We start from the raw sequence: 21,071 nt of genomic DNA, 5'->3' as shown, positions 1-21,071 counted from the left end.
ACAGCCAAAAAGCGCCTGAAAATGATAAATATTTTATGACACAAATGTTTTCAATGATAAAAAAAAAGACTGGATTGTTTTGGGTTTTTATTCGGTACCAGTTTTAAGCTCTTTACTTGTAAAATTATGCACGACAGAACACAGGATTCCACTAAGCGGTGTGTGGTTGGGATATTTCCTCAGCTTCCAAGATTAAAGTAAATATGCACATAGTTTGCTGAGCTGCAGCCCCCAGCAAGCTCTGAGATCAGATTTAGGTCTTGGACAATCTCACGAGGGGAGAGACCGGTTCCTGGGGATAAACAGAGCTTTAGTCAGCTTATTGTTGGATTTCTGCTTTCTCCTGAATTTGTATTTATTAAAAAAAATTAAAAATACTTAAAACACAGGTAAACCAGAAAGTATAAGGTAATGACAAGCATTTGGGAAATTCTACTTTCATAGAAATTCATCTCTGTTCTCTCTGTGTTCCTGTGAGGCCACTGCTATTATTTCTGCCTCCTGTTTACTGATTTGTTTTTTTTTTCTCTGTCCTGAACACAGTTTGTGCTTTAACCTTTCTACACTTTGTTCTACACAACTGAAAGGATTGTATTTTGTCCCAGCTCCCTCTTTTTCTTTCTGCTGGAGTTCCCTGCTGTGCAAGAAATCCCTTTCTCACAGGTGATTGCTGTGTGAATATTGATCAAGGCAGAGATTTACAGCAGAGAAGTCACTTTTGAAACTTCATACGACTTTATTGGAAAACCAGGTGACCTGACCCCCCTCTCGCTGATGAACTGCCACTTACAACTATAGTAAACAATAAGAAGTATGCTTCTTATTTCTGCCTCTCTGTTTCTCTAATACACATGCTCACGGTGAGTTATCACATAGAGCTTCTTATCACAAGGATAACACTTCCTCTACCACTCTAATTGCTCTGAATATAGTGTTATGTGGGGTCATTTAAGCTAAAGGAAATAGATGAGCTTTACATCCTGCCATCATATCCAAGGACAGTTTTTCCGTAAAATACTCATGGCAAAATTAAGCCATCTACATATTTTGACTGATGTATTTAAATTATCGAAAAGCAAGCCAACCAAGTTATTTCAGAAAAAGCTGGCTAACATGGCCATCATTATGAATAATGTAAGCAAAAATATTAGCTTTCAATGTAAATACCGCAAGAACTCTGTGACTATCATGCTTAGTTCAAGATTGTTTAGGACTTTAAGCACATTTTGATTTTAATCTCCTCTCTCTGTTGTGTTAAAATCTTGTAGGGAGGGTTTGGTTTCATTGGCTTTACTCATTTTTATGAATTGTTTGTTTGATAGGAGCAGATACAACAAATATAGATTATTTCCTCAAAGCAATCTGTATGCTTACATCTTAGATGTTAAGAGCTAAGGCTATTTCACAACAGTTGTCCCTAAAAGTCTAACAGTTAAATTTAATATGGGAAACAAACATGTGGAGAATGTTTTAAAATAATGTTTTGAAACAAACTGTCTTAAACCAGATACAATAATTTAAACTGAATACATTTCAGGTTGATCTTAATTTATTATTAATCCTGGAACATGTAGGTGGTGAAGCTTCCCAGTCACCCAGGTCATAGTCATTCCAAATAAGTAAAAAAAAAACAAAAAAAAACAGTCCGCTGGACTTTGTTTCCAAGTTTTAAGAGGTTTCACTTTTCAATTTAAAATGTCAGATATAGCGTTGAGTTGATGATTGGTAAAGCTTCCTGGAAGGGAAGTGAAACGTCTTCAAACTTGGAAACAAAATCATCTCCATTGTTTTTTAACGTTTTTGGAATGTTAACCATAGCTATGGTTTTAAAGTCAGATTGTAGTGAGTTTCAAAGCTGAAAATGTTCAACATAGGAGGCTTTCTGTCCAAAGGTCATCTTGCACTGTAGTATTTTATAGTCCTGATTTTGGGTTTTTTTAATGACTCTTGTTATTTTGTCTTTCCATAAATGTAAATAGTGGCTGAGGCACTAAATGATTAATGCTTTGGTTGATTCTTTTAACAAATCAAAAACTTAGGTGATTAAAGGTAATTAGATTTTATATTTTTAATGTAACCATGAATAAAGAGCCAATGCGTTTGGTAACAGCAGGAGCAACTTACACACATGCTGTAATGGAGTATGATAAGAAAAAATTATTGAATGCATGTAAAGCATAGCATCCTCATTTGGTTTGCAGTTTCTAATTAGTTTTAAATAATTCATATTAATTACTTTTTATAGTTTTAAGACTGTCTTTATATATCTATAAAATGTAGCCATTTCTTCTGAAATTTCACATATTATATTTAAACCACAAATATGACATAGAACCAACCCTGATTCACCACTTAATCGAATTATGACTTGAAATTGAGTTTTTAAAAGAAAAATGTATTCAAGACCTTGTTCATCTTAACATGTGTGTGGTGTTATGCTCTGTATATAAGTATAAGACCATTTATGTTTAACTACTCAATAAACTGCTATAAAAGAATGTTGAAATTTGGAACCATATTTTTGACATACCTCATTAATAACATAATTACTGTACAAAATGGTTTCCAGAAACTATGGTTCTTGAAAAATGAATGTTCAGGACAGAGATAAGCATTTAAATGAGGAGATAAATGGCTGTAATTAATCCGGAGGGATTCAAAATGCTACTTATATTCCAAATAATGGATTGTTTATTTATATCTGATGGCTTTTAACATGTGCTGCCACTCAAAATGTCAGTGACTAAAAGTTGTTTATGTCGTAGTAATTATAAAAGTATTAGATGTCAATTTGTTGACACAAGTGCTACTGGTTAATAATCACTCTTGACCGTTTTTGTTGACATACATAATTATTGTCCATTAAATCTGAGGCAGAAAAAGTGACTGATTTGTTTTCCAAGGCGTTTATTAAGTGCATTTTAGTACAATTGTTCTGAAAGTTACATCTTACAAACCTTTGACACATACTTTCACAATTTACAAGTGGCAGCTATACAGAAATGGAAGAAAAAATAATTGGAAAACCATTCATACTTATCAACATTGTATATGTGCACACAACTTCTGTACATATAACTAAGTCAAATATGTACAAAACATACAGCCACTGTCCCTCACACAAAAAACAGATAACATGTGCACTCACAATCCTCTCTCATTAAATCTGTACCAAAAAGAGAGAGACTGTGACAACATTTTGGAAAAGGTCAGTTCATCTGATCTTCCTCTCCCCGACTGACCACATAAACTCTTCTTTTTTATATATTCACAGTGTTTGTATATATCTGGATGGATGTGAAGTGTTATAAATGCGCATAAATCTTTGAAAAGCCAGAAAGAAACAAAACGTGATGCACTTAAATGACAACAGTCTTTGCTGGGAGCAATGACGTGTCATTTTCAGGTGTATATAGCTGATCCATAAAAGCAAGGGATGATTCCAGTGACTAAACGAGTTGTTGGACACTCTTCAAACAGTTACGACACCATGAAACGCTTAACAAGCTCTCCTCATCTTGTGTTTTGTATCAGTATGTGATGAATGGCTTCAGTAGAAAGCTCATTTTATAGAGGAACTGAAAACCATCTCTCTATTCATCATACTGGAGTGTTACTGTACAGTACGACATTTCATAAGACAAACAGAGCAAATGAGGCTAAAAGAATTGCACAGTTAGAAAATAAATGTATTCACCATCTCAGTCACAAGCTAAAGGGTTGAAAAGGAAACACACATGACTGAGCTGAATAGATAACTAATACATTCAAATTGATGAAATGGTTTTTAATGAAAGGTATCTAAGCCTGCATTAAGGAATATATTATTATGTTTAGTTGGAAAATCAATGAGTTGTGCAGTTTAAACAAAATGCAATTCGTCCAAAAGGGCAAAGCAGTTGCTTAATTACAATATTTCCCAAGCCTAACCGAAGAAATGAGCATTTATATAATGAAAGGATAAGGCAGCATCAACTAACTTTCAAGCTAAAAGAGACAGAATCTGAGTTTCTTCTATTTATCCTTTTAATGTCTTACTTGCAAATTAGCTTTCCTCTAAACAGCTTCTCCCTCTCTTTCTACCATCTTTTCTTACACATTGTAATGCTTTCCCTTAAAAAAAAAAAAAAAGATTTAGGAGCATATTTTGGATTCACATTTAGAGTGGTGTGCATTTGTGTCCATTTACATGGCCCAATCATTCTCCCTCCCCCATTGCTGATCAGATGCCTGTCAGACAGGGGTCCTAGCAGGTGTTCGCACCCTGCCTGGGCCCACTGAAGCATGGAGCCAACTATTTCTTTGGCCAGCACTGGTCTAGCCTGCCTCAGACAGTGCCCTGGACAGCTTGGTTAAACCAAGGATAAACGAGCTGGAAGCCCGCCAGCGAACTAGAGTGGCTTGGAAAAAAGCGCAGCGAAAGAGAATACTGAGTATAACTGAGAGGATTGGTTGTAGCTTATTAGCAAAATGTAACATATATATATTATTTGAGGTTGTCAATGGAAAGCAAAGAGGTTCTTGCTAAGAATATAAACTATTAATCTCAATTAGATCCCTTAAATATAAACCTCATAAAGAACACTTACAATAATATTTTTGGGCCTTACCAATAACCAAATTGTTTTTTTTCGTTTTTCATTATTGTATAAGGATGCATCAAACTATAGGTTTTAATAGTGCCCAGACATCAACTGTCTCTTTATGAAGCAGAATCTGTTCCCTTTCTCAAGCCAGTTTGTACTTTCAAATAATTAATATGCATATAGCTCACATATTCATTATGTAATGCCGTTTTCAGCACACAACTAAATTATGTGTTGAGTAGCAAAATGAAACAAATGAAGCAACACTTAAACAATTTTGATATACTATATTCAATATTAATTACTTAATAACAACAGATAAAGAATAATTATGACAATGGTATCCAATATATTATTAACTAGTTAAAGGGGAAATTCTGTTCTTCAGTGCTTTTGTTCATCACTTTATTTGATCAAACTGCATAATATCAACCCTTTTACAGAACTAAAACAAATAACTTAAGACTATTTTTCTATTACTGTATTAAATATGAGGACAATTTTATAGGCAGCAATCAGAACATCCTCAAGAATTATTGTCACCAAGTGCGTTTTTTGCAACTCTCTATAATAGGACAGCAATTGGCTTCATCTTGCCTGTTCAATCGGTTAACACCCTCAGCAAGGATGCATTGATAGATGCCAAAGATAAATACAGCAGCATTTGTAAGGTCATTTCTTTTGTGAGCAATGGGCTCTTTAGGGCTGTTTAAGACTGTGTGTTCATTGATATGGCACTGGGTGCCTGTTGGCAAACCTCAGCCCAGATGTTCATTTTCACTTTGAAAGGAAGTGATGCAGAATTAAACTGATTTCCAATGCCTTGATTAGATGCTTTCTCATGCATTTCAAATTTGAAGAAAGTCTTGCTTCAGCTAAGATATATACATTTGGTAGAATTTACCTCAAGATGAAACTCTTTAGATGTAGAGCAACTGAATGCAAATGCCTTTGTAGGTTTTTGTTTTCTTTATGATCAGCAGCTGCCTATCATGAATTTGGGACAGCCTACTGTATGGACCATCTTTAAATTAGTGTTACATTCTAATGAGAAATCCAAACACAAGCAATATATAAAAATGCAAATGGAGCATAAGCCATATCTGTACATGTAAGTGCTCATCAGCAGAGGACAGCATGTGTACACCTACATTTAACATGATCTCCAGTAAAATACTTTTATCCAATACTTTAACTCCTACAACATCTTTATACAACTTTACAATAACAGTTCTCTCTCAGTGATCAGTTAACATTTTCCTTAGTTAAAGTACAGTCAGAAGAGTCATTATGGTGTCCCTGGATCATGAAGATGTTCAACCAATTGTCCGTTGTTCAGCTGTGATAAGGAATCCAGGGATTTACAGGAAACTACACATTGCATGTGTCTATCACAATCTAGTCAACATGTCTTTGCCAAAAATGCAAGCAGAGAGTTCTGTACATACATATTAATATGTAACACCTTCAATATGAAGGTTTATTATGAAAGATATAATCATATTAGCAAGAGATAAACATATTTATATTCTCTTGGTGGAGATGGTGGAGAAGGCAAGACCGACCAACCAAACCTCCACAGGTAGTGTTTAAGTTAAGAGACAAGTAGGTGGTATCTTGCTATAGTTGCAACACAAGAAACGGGTGGTAAAGGACAAAAATAGAAATAAGCTCTGAATTTGTTAATCTATTATACAATATTAAAAAATTTACAACAAGCAAAAAACAAAGAAAACATTGAAATTAGTGCTCCACTGTACATCCCTGTATGCCTCTCTCTCCAGTTAGTTAAACTTTCTAGCTGCTTCCATCAGGTCAAGGAGTCGTTCTCTCCCACAATGACAACCGTATGGATATAAAGCACAGGTCACAGGTTTCTAAATGTCTCACACTTGTGTCTACATTTTTTACTTTTTTTTAGTCCAGATAATATAGAAGCACAATATCAATTAATTTACCACAACGGCATAACTCCTAAGTTGTTCCCTGTCTCGATGTCCGATTGTAGGAGTAATTTTGGTTTGTAATGACACAAATGTAACTGGAAACCACAAAAGTTGTTGCCGTCTTCCTTTTGTGAAGAGTGGAGAAAAAGTGCCAGGTATTGACCCTGAATGCATGAGGAGGATTGCATGAGATGTAACAACTGTTTTCCATGTAGTAGCGTAAACCCTGGTCTCCTGTTGCCATAACAGATGTTTAGATTAAGACGATAGTCTCAACTCTGGCGCGTTCCGATGGATCGGGGGTCATTCGTGGGCTGATGTTTTTGGTCCTCCGAATGCTGCCCGTTCCGTGGCACAGCGCCTCCTGTAGTCATGCCATCGTTGTCGGTGACTGGCTCATCTGCACCCTCATGGACTGGACATTACTGAGGATTTTCTTCTGATGGCCTGCTAAGGTCACTCCTATTCTAAGCAAGTCCCTAGATGGGAAACAAGCAAAGGGGTAAATGAAAGGAAAATTCACAGCTTCCATTAAAAATTAAACCCAGTCACATTCAACTTCTAAATTTAGAACAAATAGGCTGAATAATACTGTATGTGACTAAAATGCCTCCCTAAAGGATTTATACCCCTTATTTTACACTTGTTACAATACAAACACACTTCTCTGTGTATTCTATTTAAATTATATATAAAGACATTATACAGTATGGATATAGAATGTAAAACTACATATAGTTCTGAAACTATTTTACATGTGGCATGTATATGTAGTAAGCACTCTTTCTTTTGATACCAAGAAAGAAAATCTGGAAACACAAGTTGTCCTTACAAGTCGCTTTAATTAATAAACTGAATTCACTTATATGTAAACCAATTTTGGTTTAAATAAAAGTGTTCTTCAGAGGTTTTGCTATTTAAAAGCATTATGAAAAGAAGTAACTGCAGTATAGATTAATTTGTGGACAATTTTAAAATAATAGTATATTATGAAATTATTTATTAACAAAGATTGAAAACTTCAAGCTTTGAACATCCCACAAAGCCCTTTAAATCCAAACTGCAAAGCTGTAAACTCAACGATGCATGGCTGTCCAGCTGAAGATTTCAAACCAGAATCCACCTAGTAAGCCAAGAGGCCTGGGATAACTCCAGAGGAGCTACATAGCTTAGGTTGGGGAATCCCCCACTATTAGTTATGCATTCAACAAATAAGGCCCTTAAGGGGGAGTAGCAGCAAATAAAGGTGTTATTGAAAAAGTATTTTTTAAAAGTCCACTTAGCTGTTTGCAACAACAAATTAAGGGATGTTGTAGGACAGTGTTCTGATGAGATGGGATTAAGTTTCTATATCTCATAGCCAGCATACTGAACATTTAAATGCTAGTAGCCGATGGAAATAATTAAATAACCACCAATATGCAGCAACTTGTTCTAGGAACAGAAAATATGGTTAAATTTATAGATTTGAGTACAAAGCAAACCTGAAGAAAAACCTGGTAGAAGCTGAAAATAAAAGATCTGAGTCTAAGGGAGAGTTCTATCATCTCCAGCAGGCCAAACACCACAAAAATAAAACTAGAGCTACAAGATGGATCAGTTTAAAACATACACGTGTTACAGGGAGTAAATGTTATGACTTAAATCCTAATAGGAATCTGTACACTTATTTGAGACTGCTGTTCTTGTATCAGTTTGACATAAACTGAGCCATTTCCCAAAGAATGGGCAAATTGATTCTTCAATATACTGAGGGAAGTTGAATAAAAACAGATAACACAGTTTTCAGATTACTAATAAAATAAAATGTGTAGTATTTCCCCTGAATGCCACAATTGTGTGTTACTTATTATACATTTATATACATCACATAAAATTACAATTTAGGTTTCTGATTGTAAGATAACAAACTGTGAAAAGGTTTATGCAGCCTGAAAATGTCTACCATCTTTCTATTGCATTAACAATCGCTACATGAGCAAGTATAATTTTAGCACAGAGAGTTAGTGGCGATTAACAGAAAACACAGATTTGCTAAATTAATTTAATAACTTGAGAGAAGAATCTGCAAACCATGTTACTTGGAATTGCAAATAGACTTCATAAATACTATCAAGGCCTCAAGCATCCATTTTTAATAAAAACTCAGGAATATATTTACATTTTCACAACATGAATAATCAAAATAACATGAAGCACAGTGATAGTATCTATAAGTAGCTATTTCCAGTTGATAGCCGTATGGTTTTCAAATGCTTCATCTTACAAAATCTACTGAACTCACTCTGAGGTCATCTGGGCCACAAGCTGCAGGGAGGTAAAGCCTGAGTTGAGGAAGTTGTCTCTGTACTGGCTCATCTTAATGGCAGCAAGCCAGTCCTCAACCGAACTGAAGGTATTGAAGTCTGGTATGGATCTGTCCAAAAGTGGCTGAGAAGGCCTGGAGGGGCCAAGAGGGAGCAGGTGAGATGAGGAAGAGAAAAAGACTTTGATGCAATATTAAACGAGCAGCGTTTCAAGAAAACAAGAGTGGATGTGGGGTTTGTGTTTGCGTGGGTGTATATGAGAAGGTACAAGCAAAACAAACAGGAAGGGTCTTTACAATGAATCTATCTACCTGAAGGTGTTTTAAAGGGAACAAAAAATACAAATATAAAAGGACATGTCAACCTTCATCTCACAAACATCACTCATAAAAAAAGGCTCATAATGGTAGAAAAGGGTTATCCAAATACATTAAAGACCTAAAAGTATAAACATGCCCTACTGCAAAATTTCAGACTGAGAGAGAGCCAAGAATTTCCTTCGGGTAACATGGCAGCAACCCAAATCACAATGCCAGAACAAATAGCTTAAAGATTCTGACTGACCCTGATAGCTTAGCCAAAGATTCAGAGAATCTGTGTAGGGGGTAAAGGGTAGAAACAGATTAAATCCAGGAAAAAGGTTTACACTGATGAACAACCTTTGAAAATCTTATCCATGTACGGTAAAGCGTGAACAATATCCATTGATTTTACTTTTGCAGAGTTAATTTGATCAACTAAATGAGACCTACAAAATCCCAGCAGATTTTAAAAATATAATACGCTATTTAAGAATAAAGTTTCTGATAAAATTACAAATCTTGACAAATGTAGAATGTTTTTATAATTATTATAAATTATTATATTATTATTATACAAGTGGCACATAAGCCTTTTTCCTTAGCACAACTGTTGCAACTAAAGTAGGCTGAATTGTATATAAACTATTTGAATCAATTGCAATAAGAGACCATTTAAAATCCTAGTAGATTACGTTAAGATGTTAGTGTGCGTTAGAAGGCTCAGCTCACTTTGGAAGTTTGATTTTAGGGACGATATTGTTGCTAAACTTGCTCCAGCTTGATCCAAACTTAAATTATTTCTCCAACACAGCAGCACAGTGCAAGAATATCTTTCTATGTAAAAGTGCAATTATTTCAAAAATAAGTATGTAATACCCACTGACATATTGGCCATGTAAAGAATAATAACATTTGAGGAAAATGTTTTGTAAATATTAAATGTATATATTTAAATTAAAAATGTTTGTTATTACTCTGAGTGCAAGCTTTTTATTCGTTAGTTGTTTTTTCTTTTTTTTTTTTTACACAAAATATATTTGCTCTAATACCAAATGGCTATAACTAGGGTGAAACTGAAAGTATCATGATTCAACTGGAGGAAAAAAACACAGCAGAGGAAAAGTTCAGATTTGATGCAATCAACAGTAATAAAACCATTCATATTTAATGAGATGATAAAAAATATACATAAATATTGTGCAGAACGCGTGTGGCAACTTTGCAGAAATACACAGATAAAAAGCATTTTTAAAGTCAAGTTAAGGGGGGGTTGTTGTGTGTTGTATGAAGTGTTTTACTCACACAGCAGGGATGTTGGCTACAGCTTTTAGGCTGGTGGGGTTTCGGATCATTTTGTCGAGGGTACTGACAATGTCTGCAAATCGGGGTCGTACATTGCGGTCTTTCTGCCAGCAATCCAGCATCAGTTGGTGCAAGGCACTGGGGCAGTCCATGGGTGGTGGCAAACGGTAATCTTGTTCAATAGCGTTGATGACCTAAAGAGAGAATTAGAGCATTTTATACATTAATTTTTTTATGAGTGTGAGGTGGATAATGTGTAGCACTTAGGTTTAGTTCTACACATTATTACTCTGGGCCCGCTTCCATCGAATCTGTATGAGGAAAGGAGAGACTATCAGCAGAATCTCTCAAGTCGCTTGGGTGAAGCGACACCAAGGACCCACCTAGAAGTTTAGATTTAGCCTATCAGAGTCACAAATTCAATGGCAGCAGTGTATGAGTACTCATGACAACTTATACACTTATCAATTATACATTTACTCTCTTGCTGTTTTTTTAAAGATGAAATTGTGGATTCTGACAAAACAGATGTGATAACGGTAGCTAACCATACGTCTTCCTGCGCTTCCATGTTTATTTTGGTTTGGCTGTGAGCTTAGCAGCCCATGCTTTTCCCACAACTATATGTTTACCTTATATCACAATTCTGCAACTTGATTGGATAACCTCTTTTGAAATAGACTTAAACAACCTAAGCTGAACCGGTACAAGATTGATTCTTGTGTGGTTGTAAACACATAGATACCCAGAAGAATTCAGTTCAAAGACAAGGTTACCGGGCTGCAACTTAGCTGCAAACCTATTTACACATACAGTAGATGCTATTTTACAGCTTTTAAAGTGCACAGAGTTCTGCAGAGCTATCTTTAGCAGTCAGACTCGTATTCTCTCTACTCAGACAGCATTTTTAAAACTAATAAAGGTGTCTAATTTGGAGTCTGTAGAGCTATCTTTAGCAGTCAGACTCTTATTTACTCTCTACACTATTTTTAAAACTAATAAATATGTCTGATAAAGATTATAAAGTTTGAAATCACAAGTCTGAATATGATAAATGGCCTGTTCTTATATAGCGCTCTTTCAAGTCGAAAGACTTGACCCAAAGCGCTTTACTCTACATTCTTTCATTCACCTATTAATGCACACACTCACACACTGATGTCGATGAGCAACACTGCAGCTCCCCTGAGTTTTGTAAACAGAATGTCGATGCTTTTATACACAATGGTGGAAGCTACACAACTCATTAAAGCTACCATTTCTTTATATCTAACATATCATCTTACAAATGTAAAGGTAACAATGGAACATCAAATGCCCTACATTCTAATAAAGAACATAATTCCTTAGTACTGTAATTACATCATTAGATTAGAGACTAAAAAGGATTCTTCAGCAGATAATGTCTCTGATTATGTTATGATTCTGGCCTGATTGATCACCAGTGTTTACATTCTGCTCTGCTCTTCACTGTCAAGCTGAGTGCCTATTCTTTCTACAAGTGCCAACCATGTCCATTCCAAATCAACTTAACTCAGCTCACCTCGTTTTCTGGCTTTATAAGCCTCTGCCAGTGATTCGGTCATTGCCAGATTATTTGAAATACTTTGTGTGAGGAAATTATCCAGCCGTCTTTCCTCGGTTGCCTGCCTGATCATGTCTTTTTCTTTTCCTGGATTTCCCCGTCTCACATTGACCTTACTGGATAATCTTGCTAGCTTTCTGATGTTTTGGATCATGACCCCGTTTCTAGTCACTGACTATTTACCTTGATTCTCAGCCCTTTGGATCTGTTTGCATGAATCTGCCTCCACTGTTCTGACTTTGCTTCCATTCTAGAACCATCGATTCATGCATCATCCCCCAATCTGTTTGCCCATTGTGTCAGTGGCTTTTGCTGTAAAGAAAAGCCTGTCTGTTTCACCTCCTCTTCACCTGAAGTCACATCATTACCCTGCCATTAACTATCACTGAGGAACACAAAGAATTCCCATCTCCATCAGAGTCTGGAGAAGTTGGCTTTTTCTCTGAGTGTTCTTGAAACTGACCTGTCTCTCTCCAAATGTTTCCTATTCCCGTTGCTGTTTTAACAGAGGCTTTATATTTAATAATTATCTTAATCAGTGTCATTGGCACTGATGAATGGATTATGATTCATTTCTTACATCTGGTTAGCTCTAGTGAGTTTTTTATTATCACTAATCTGAGCCACTTGTTCCAGTTTCTATTTAAACTGCTTGGTCCCAGCCATCAGTGCCAGATTATTCGAGCTGTAGGTGAGAGGTCTCTGGCTTACCCCATTGTGTTTATTCTGATAGCCTTATCATGACTTGTTTCTTCCCCTGGACTTCTGAGTTTGCCTGCCCCTGTTCTGATCTTTTTACTTGACCTGTCTTTGGACTTCCATTGGATTCTTCCTGCTAGCGACCTTGTGTCGGTCTGCTCTGCAGCATCTTTATCTTCTACTCCTTGAACTCTCTGGGCGGTTTCAGCTGGATGCTGTGTCAAAAATCATCAAGCTGAATTCCACTCCTTCCTCTGGGCTTGGACTTAATAACCAGGTTAGTGACTCAGATGCTCTCTATCGTACCCCGCCAGAGTTAGGTGGTCAATAACCTGTGTTTCTTTCTCTACAGGCATTGCAGCCATCTAAGTCTAGCTGTTGAGACACAGAACTCTGAGGAATTAATAAACATAGTTTATAAATCACTTCAGTCTGTCAGCCTGAATTCTGGGCCCAATGTTATGAGTACTGACAATTCATATTTGTGTTTGGTCCTCAGTCGGGTCAGTTTTCTGTTTTCTCTATGTCAATTAAACTTATAGTGGAGGATGTTCTTTTTCCGGGTGATCAAAATAAGTGATATCTTTATGTAAGACCGTCCTAAGTGCTCGTCCCCATTTTCACTTATCGGTGGGGAGTCAGACATAGAGGAAAAATTGCAAATCTTCTTAGAAAGTAAGCCTATAGGAGTTAGGCTAACAGCAACCTTTAAACAGAGCGTGCACAAGGAAAAATTGGCTAGTGCATGCTCTCACATGCGTTTAATAGGTGTTCCCGTGAGGAGCAGATACAGGGTTGTGCATGTGCATTTTGTTTTAAGTGGAGAGGGCGGGTCTTTTAAAAAATTTTGCTAAAATCCTCCACTATACCTTTAAGTAATAGTGACACTCTCATCTTTGCCTTATTCTAGCCCTGCCAGCAACCCTCTTCTGCTCCTATATAGGCCCAATTCTGCTCGTCGCTCAAATGACAGTTTGCATTCAGGCTGATGTGCCCTTCCTTCTGACACTAGCCAATCTTGCCAGCCTTGGAGGACAAAGCAGGGAAGCGGAGTGGAAGTAAAACGCAGGCTGTGTCACTGTAGGAGCCACTGGGGGAATGGAAGATTTCAAATAATTAACACTGTTGAAAACAGCCACTTGACACATCCCTCCTAAAGGCTCCAAAGGTCATGGTGGCCTTTTACTTGTAAGGGCTTTAGACAAGTCAAATTTAGTCAGGTGTTTAAGTAAACTAAATTTATTGCATGAAGCACATTTAAAACAAAAGAAATAAATCCAATTTGCTATGCTAGTTTGTTGTAGAAAACATTTACTAGCTAATTTATTATGTAAAACTGCTTAAATCTTTGCATTTAAAGTGAGAAAGCCAATCACAGGGTAGAAATTCAAGGCAAGACTGAAGATTGAAGGTGAACATTACTTCTTGTAGGGTAAACAGTGTATGAAAATGGTAAACAATATTTAGGATTCAGGGCACTTTTAACTAGGCAATGGTTGAAAACATTGAAAAAGAGACAGTCTGATGGACAAAAAAATCTTTGATCACATCATAATTTGAAAAGCAATAGGCAAACAGGTACATGATGATAGAAAGCCAAGGGTAGCGCAAACACCCACTTGCAACAACCAAGGTCTGCAGAATACAGTCTCTGCCCACACAGAACATTGAACCCTGTAGCTGAAGGGCTACAGCAGCAGAATACAATGCTGGCTGTTGTACCTGTAAGCTGAGAACAGGACAACAAGGCTACAAGCTCACCAAAAATGAACATTAACACAAAGGAAAATTCGTACCTGCTCTGAGATAGGTGGGAATTTGAGGTAAACAACATGAAAACATGGATCCATTCTACCTTACATCAGTTGTTCCTGATTGTGATAGTGTAATAATGGTGTGGAATATTTTCTGGGTACCCTTTGGACATGTAAATGCCCCATCCAATCTTAGTGTCCCTTTTACTACTCTGAGAGTACACACAGTGCTGATCTCTTCATGACCATATTCCAAGATTTCAGTACGTTAAAATTTGATGAGGTGGGGCGGTAGATTTAACTCATTGAACTCTACTGCACCTAATGGCATCTTGCAAAAAAGTGGTATTCTATCAATATAGATAGTGTGTTTGGTTAAACATGTGGCAATGTTTTAGTTATTATAATGAATCTATACCATTAGGATTTAAAGCAGTCCTGGAGGCAACGATGCGCCAATCCTGCACTTAGAGGATGCAACTGAATATGTGGAGTTAGAAAATAAAAACAAATATACCCAATACCTGGCTGTGAAGTATTGGCTGATATCGATACCATACCTATATAAAACATACATGTTTATATATGAAGAACTGCATACTATTTGGATGTAAAATAATTGCCATCATGGCTTTGTCAAACATGCTGCCTACCTTTGAGAAGCAGGAAAAAGACTAATACAAAGTGAATCCAGTAGAACTTTTTATTGCCTTCCTGGAATGGGTGACAATAGTTGAATAAACTTTTGGCTCTCAAAATGGTATCGGTGTCCTATTTGGTAGTCGCCGATACTGATATCACCATTTTAGTGGTTGATCGTGGCCCCGCCCGATACTGGTATCGGTATTGGTGCAACACTACTTACTAGCTAATCTACTAAGTACAACTGTTAATGTATTTGTTTACATTAAAAGCTAGGAGGCCAATCAGTCTGCACTTAGAAAGTGCAAATGTCAGTAAAATTCCTTAATAAGTAACACAAAGGCCACCGAGATTTCCATGTAATTACACAAATAAAATAAACCTTGAACCATGTACATATACAACAAAATATTTACATGATCTGTTGTCTTTCATTTATAAAATGGGAGCAAAGCTTCTTGGATAAAATCCAGGGCAAAATATGCTATGCTATAAAACAGCCTATTTTTCTGTAGTTTCCCAATATGACAAGTAGCTGAGTGTAGCTCTGCAAAAGCTTCTCAAATGGCACACATAAGGAAGATAGGGAGATGGCTGAGGGAAAGAGCTATAAAGTGGGGCTTTGATGCTATATTGAGCAAGATGGGTTTAAAAGAAAAGGGAAACAGCAGCTTTAACTTTTGTGTGGGTGTGTAAGAGGATGTGAGAAGGAGAGAGCAAGCATGAATGTATTTTTGTAAGTGTCTGAATATGTGTGTGCCCAGAGGAGGCGGACACACTGAGTGGCATTTGTCCCACAAGGCAGTGCTTGCTGCTGGCCCACTGAGGCAACATCTGCTTGGTTGGACAGTCCCGATGGAGTCAGGTCCACAGAGGCCTGATGGTTGGCTCGCCTTCTCACTAAGAGAAGCTTTGCAAGAAGACCTCATAGTATGGGACCACGTCCAGTGGCTGTGCCTGTTTCTGTTGGTGCCTCTGAGTATGGATCTTATCCAAACGGACATGAGGAACAAAGCAGAGCTCTCAGCAATCATTCATTGCTCTCAAAAGCTGGCCAGGAAGGAAAGAGATAGTGTAAGGGTCTGCCCATAATAAGTCTGCTTTCAAAGTCATAGTCAAGGACATTGTCAAACAATTTATCCCTAATTGTGTATAGTTAAGACTGTACGTACACATGCATATGTGGATTATGCATTTTTTTGTATGCAGAGGATTGTTTATTGTTTATTCCAGAGCATTATCTTTTTTATTATTTAAAAAAAAGATAACTTCCTTAGAAGTTACTGTCTTAAATGTCCTAAACTGCATATAGATTTTGTTTCCTCCATACTGTCAGAAAGTTGTAGTTTTCCTGTTTATAGAAACAGAGTGTACACATGCATTTCCATGACAGAAAATATCCCTGCAGTGCTGCATTGCAGCTGTGTTTGGAGAAAAAAAGAAAAACATAAACAAAACACAGCTTTGTACAAAATGAAACATTGATGTTACAAAGAAGGGACTTATTTTCTCCGACTGAAGACACAGCCTCTGAACTGCCTATGATGGCTTGCATTTAGTGCAGGCCTTTTTTTCTGCCTTCACTTGTGTACATCACTGAAGGTGCTACTGTGAAAATCCTGCCCAATGGCTTATTTGGTGCAACTCTTACATGAAAGGTTAGGTATCCTTTGTTTCTTTTCTTTTCATCAATTAAAGCAAAATTTGAGCTTTTTAGAAGCTTTAGTATATTTTCCCTTGTTATAGTATATTTTCCCTTTTTCTCATTCTTTGTAGTCTTCATTCTCTGAAAGTATTCCAGCTGACAATTGACAATTTTACTAGACAACATATGCGTAGAGACACAGATGCACTAATTTCAACATCAGGTGGATGCATGGTTTTAGATAATTATTTCTATTCTCTTCAGGTTGAATAAACAATAGAACTGTCAGTTATTTCATCTGTCGATTTTAATTCATGTTATTTATAAAGAGCTGATACACAACACATGTAATCTCAAACCAGAGTTTTAAGAAACCTAGCAAACTGCATTGAGCCTTTGAGTGACAGGATTTACTTCTTGATGAGCGTATAGCAACAGTCACTTGTATTGTGTCATTGACATTGCAGCTATTGCTCATGCCAAGCATGCATGTTAAGGCTCAGTTATGCTTAACGCATGTACGTTCCACACAAAAAATTAGACGCTCAGAGATGTTTGTAACTTTCATATTCCATGCGTTTTTTCCACTTGTACCTGATATTTTGGGCAGGCTCCTGGGGGGTATGTACAGCACAAACCAGTAGCTCAAATACCAAGGCTATATGAGGAAGTAGACAAACAAAGCCATTTCCAAAATTATCAAGGCCTCTTCATGAGATTGATAGTAATTTCTTTCTAAGAAATATTTGTGATCTCTTCATCTCAGTAATTTGTGGCTTAAATCACAAGATGCTTTTAGAAGTCTATATTTGCAGTCTCTTGCTGGTAGGAGCTGTCTTTCGTCCACCATGTTTTTCCAGGGAGATATCTGAGTTGTTACAAATTTTTTAATGGAAATTTTGTCCATGCGGATGTGCGGATGCATTTTAGCTACCACACCCAACCGCAGACCAAGCATAAATGAAGGTTTAGACAACCAAATTTTCAGTGTCAAAAAGGTGTTCAAGGCCTAAAGTTGGGACTCTTCTGCATTTTGGGATCAGATGTTTGCCTCTTGGGATGCTTGGCGATCGAGGCTTTGAGCTGTTCTGTTCTTTTCCTAGGAATTGAGAGAGTGCTTTGATGAGCTTAAAACATTATCTGTGCAGTCAGTTCATGAAGATTATGATCCAACTAAAATATTCTGTTCTTGTTCGGAGCAGCAGACCTACTGCATACCGGTGGGCAACACTGAAGCTCTGAAGCCAGCCAGGCTGTCTGGGATTTTCCTCGGCCGTTCATAGAGGCTTTAAGTGAATGTAAAGCAGGCTTTTTTTTTTTGTGGGTTTGTGGTCAAAATTTCAAGTATTAGAATATAAAATAGAACATTTTGTGCCATCAAGTTTCGCCATTTTTAATGGATGTCATTATTCATAAACTGTTTTGCCACAGTTCAATGAGAAAATTATTTACTGCAGTAATAACAATCAGATCAATCTGATAATCCTTTTATAAAGATTATCAGATTGATCTGTGATTATATTCACTTTTTATAAGTTTTATGCTGACAGCTCTGCAGAAACAATCACGGTTTGTTCATAGCGTCTTTCTCCCAGACATGTCCTCGATCTGTTTTTCTGAATGGTTCATGCTCTGCATTCAGCGCGCTGCTCCTGACGCCAAAATGTTACAAGACCTGCCTCTCTCAATGCTCAACATTTTCCCCTGGTTCTCAGCTCACAGCATCCGATAGAATACAGTTGACCACTGTCTTTCAAAGAAAAATGCATCACATAAAACTTATGAGTCTCTATATTTTATAGCACTTACATCCTGGTTAGACATGTCCCAGTAAGGCCTCTCTCCGTATGACATCACCTCCCACATGACAATACCGTAACTCCACACATCACTGGCTGAGGTGAACTTTCTGTAAGCGATGGCCTCTGGTGCTGTCCACCTCACTGGGATTTTACCACCCTAAAAAGAAAGCAGACAATTGAAAAATTAGAGATATTTCAAAGTTTTGATAAAATAAATATAATTTACACTTCTATTAAAATATATTAAGTCATGTTACCCAGAATAGTACAAGCCCTATCTTGAATAATACTCTAATATTTTGACTTTGTTCATCCACCTTGTGTATTCATTCACTTGAAGCAAAAGCATTCAAAAGTTTCTGCTTCTGTCTCAGTCATCGACCGACATTACATTTACTACTGTCTTGTCTTCTATCTAAAGAAAGGAAGATAGATATGGGCTTCTGCTCTTTCATTGAGCGTCTCTGGCTATAATTGGGCTACCAGGGCCTAAGGCATGCCACGTGCCTTTCTGAATAAAATTGATAGCCTCTTGCTTTAAATTCCATGCACACACAAAAACAGTCTCAGCTGGCAACAAATTCACAGACAGAGATGTTAGAGCGTTCACTCCCACACGTCTAACTAGGCAGACAGACACGTACATTCCTGATCGTACCCCTCTACTCCCTCTATTCAGATCTGAATTTAGCTCGCCACAAGCTTAATAATGCCAATTAACTGAACCTGAGCATTTGGAGATAAGCCGCTGCTGGAAACAATCCCTAGAGGAACAGACGCAGACCACCCAGAGTGAGGAGAATAACACATAGATAATAGTTGTTTGGGGTCTTTACAAATAACATTCTTATTTCTGAAATCTTCCTTTTTTGATAATGCATACATTTGTACCATAATCATGTTCTGCAGGTCAGTGTTGTTGTACTGATGTGAAGAGTTTTAATACATGAATAAGAACACCGCATTGTGATAAATTACAGTTTACAGGGGCTGCTATTTGGTGGGCTATTTATTTAAAACCATAAGAGCATAGATAGCTATGAGTGGAAGTTTTTATTTTTAATTCCAAATATAATAATAATAATAATAATAATAATAATAATAATAATAATAATAATAATAATAATAATAATAATAATAATGAATTTTATTTATAACGCACTTTACATTTGACTTCAAATCTCAAAGTGCTACAAAGTGCTACATTTAAAAAAAGGGAAAATTAAAACAAGTTTAAAAGACCAATATGGTCCTGCTCTGAATAAAAAATAACTTACAAACAAATATTCTCTGCTTCACCTCAAGACTGTTTTTCTCTGTAATGTCTTAAACATGTTTGGCTCAAGTTTATAAACTGATGCTATGAACCTCTGTGGGATTATAACCTGTGCTCTCAGGGCAATTCTGTTTGCTCACAGATTTTATTTGCTCCATATAGAAAAAGAATTTGGTGATATCACATGATAGAAATTCAGTAAATGGAATGACACACAATACTCTAACATCACTGCCTCATTTGGGAACCTCTTTTGTTCTTTACCAGTACTGGTGCTAGAGCCAGCTTTTAAATGAAGAACAACCGGTTTGCTTTTCCACAACCAGTAAGCCAAGGTCTGCCGAATGGAGGATCTGCCTACAGAGAGCATTGAACCCTGTAGCTGAAGGGTTCAGCTTTAGCAGCAGAAGAAAATATTGGGTGTTGAACCTGCCAGCTAAGAACTTGCCTTAAGAATGTTGCCTTCTCTGATAAATAGGTGGGATTTTAAGGTAAACAAGAAAATATAGGTCCACCTTACATCAACGGTTTGGATGAAGGTGGTGTAATAACGGTAAGAAAGCCAAATTGTAGCCACATCAATAAGTTACTATACAAGTAATGTAACATATACATAAAAACTTGGGGTGGCCAGTACAAATTAGCACAGGGTCAGCTACACTAGGAGCCTAAATAGCGTCTTATTATGTTGTTGGTTTCCAAGAATTGACAAAATATAGACAATTTCAAATCGCATACCTTCTGACACTGGCAGAAAAATTTTGACTGAACAGAAAACATCATCCACTGTGCCCATGTATGCAACATACACTTCATGAAAAGTAATTATTAGTATTATTATTATGGTTTGGTTAAGTAATGTTACTCACCCAACTATACAAGTGCAGTTCACTGACAATATCCTTTTTATTTTTTATTTTTTTTTATACACCCAAGCCTGCAACAGCATAATGGTTGTTTTCTGTTCTTGTTCCAGCTAAGTAGAAAGTCAGATAGCCCCCTGTTTCTCTTTATTTTACACACTCAGTTATTCAGCTAGCTAGGTGTAGATGTCTGGCCATTCAACCAGAAGTAATCCTGTCAGATTGTCCATCCATTAAGTGATTGTATACAGGTCAGCCAATCTGGTTGGATTTGTTAAACGTAACTTTTCAAAATAACTACCCTTCTCCCGGAATAATATGGCGCATATATATATATATATATATATATATATATATATATAT

The 21,071-nt window shown here is 36.7% G+C and overlaps 1 protein-coding gene across 2 annotated transcripts in view; it reads right to left on the bottom strand.

Moving 5' to 3' along the window:
• Nucleotides 1-2,904: 2,904 nt before the first annotated feature.
• The window catches only part of ephb1 (EPH receptor B1), a 223,440-nt gene continuing 205,273 nt past the window's right edge, over nt 2,905-21,071 (bottom strand). Inside the window, exons 13-16 of one of the 2 annotated variants that reach the window (XM_015373230.1) lie at nt 18,577-18,726; nt 10,443-10,636; nt 8,817-8,972; nt 2,905-7,011 (exon numbers count right to left, since the gene is read on the bottom strand). In XM_015373230.1, the coding sequence (XP_015228716.1) occupies nt 6,903-7,011; nt 8,817-8,972; nt 10,443-10,636; nt 18,577-18,726 (609 nt within the window). In that variant the 3' untranslated portion in view covers nt 2,905-6,902. The remainder of the gene's footprint in view (nt 7,012-8,816; nt 8,973-10,442; nt 10,637-18,576; nt 18,727-21,071) is intronic. The other variant, XM_015373231.1, reaches the window with a different exon arrangement.

This window comes from Cyprinodon variegatus, unplaced genomic scaffold (genome assembly GCF_000732505.1).
Source record: "Cyprinodon variegatus isolate N-32 unplaced genomic scaffold, C_variegatus-1.0 Scaffold83, whole genome shotgun sequence".
Lineage (NCBI taxonomy): Eukaryota > Metazoa > Chordata > Actinopteri > Cyprinodontiformes > Cyprinodontidae > Cyprinodon > Cyprinodon variegatus.
This window is presented reverse-complemented; position numbering and strand designations above follow the sequence as displayed.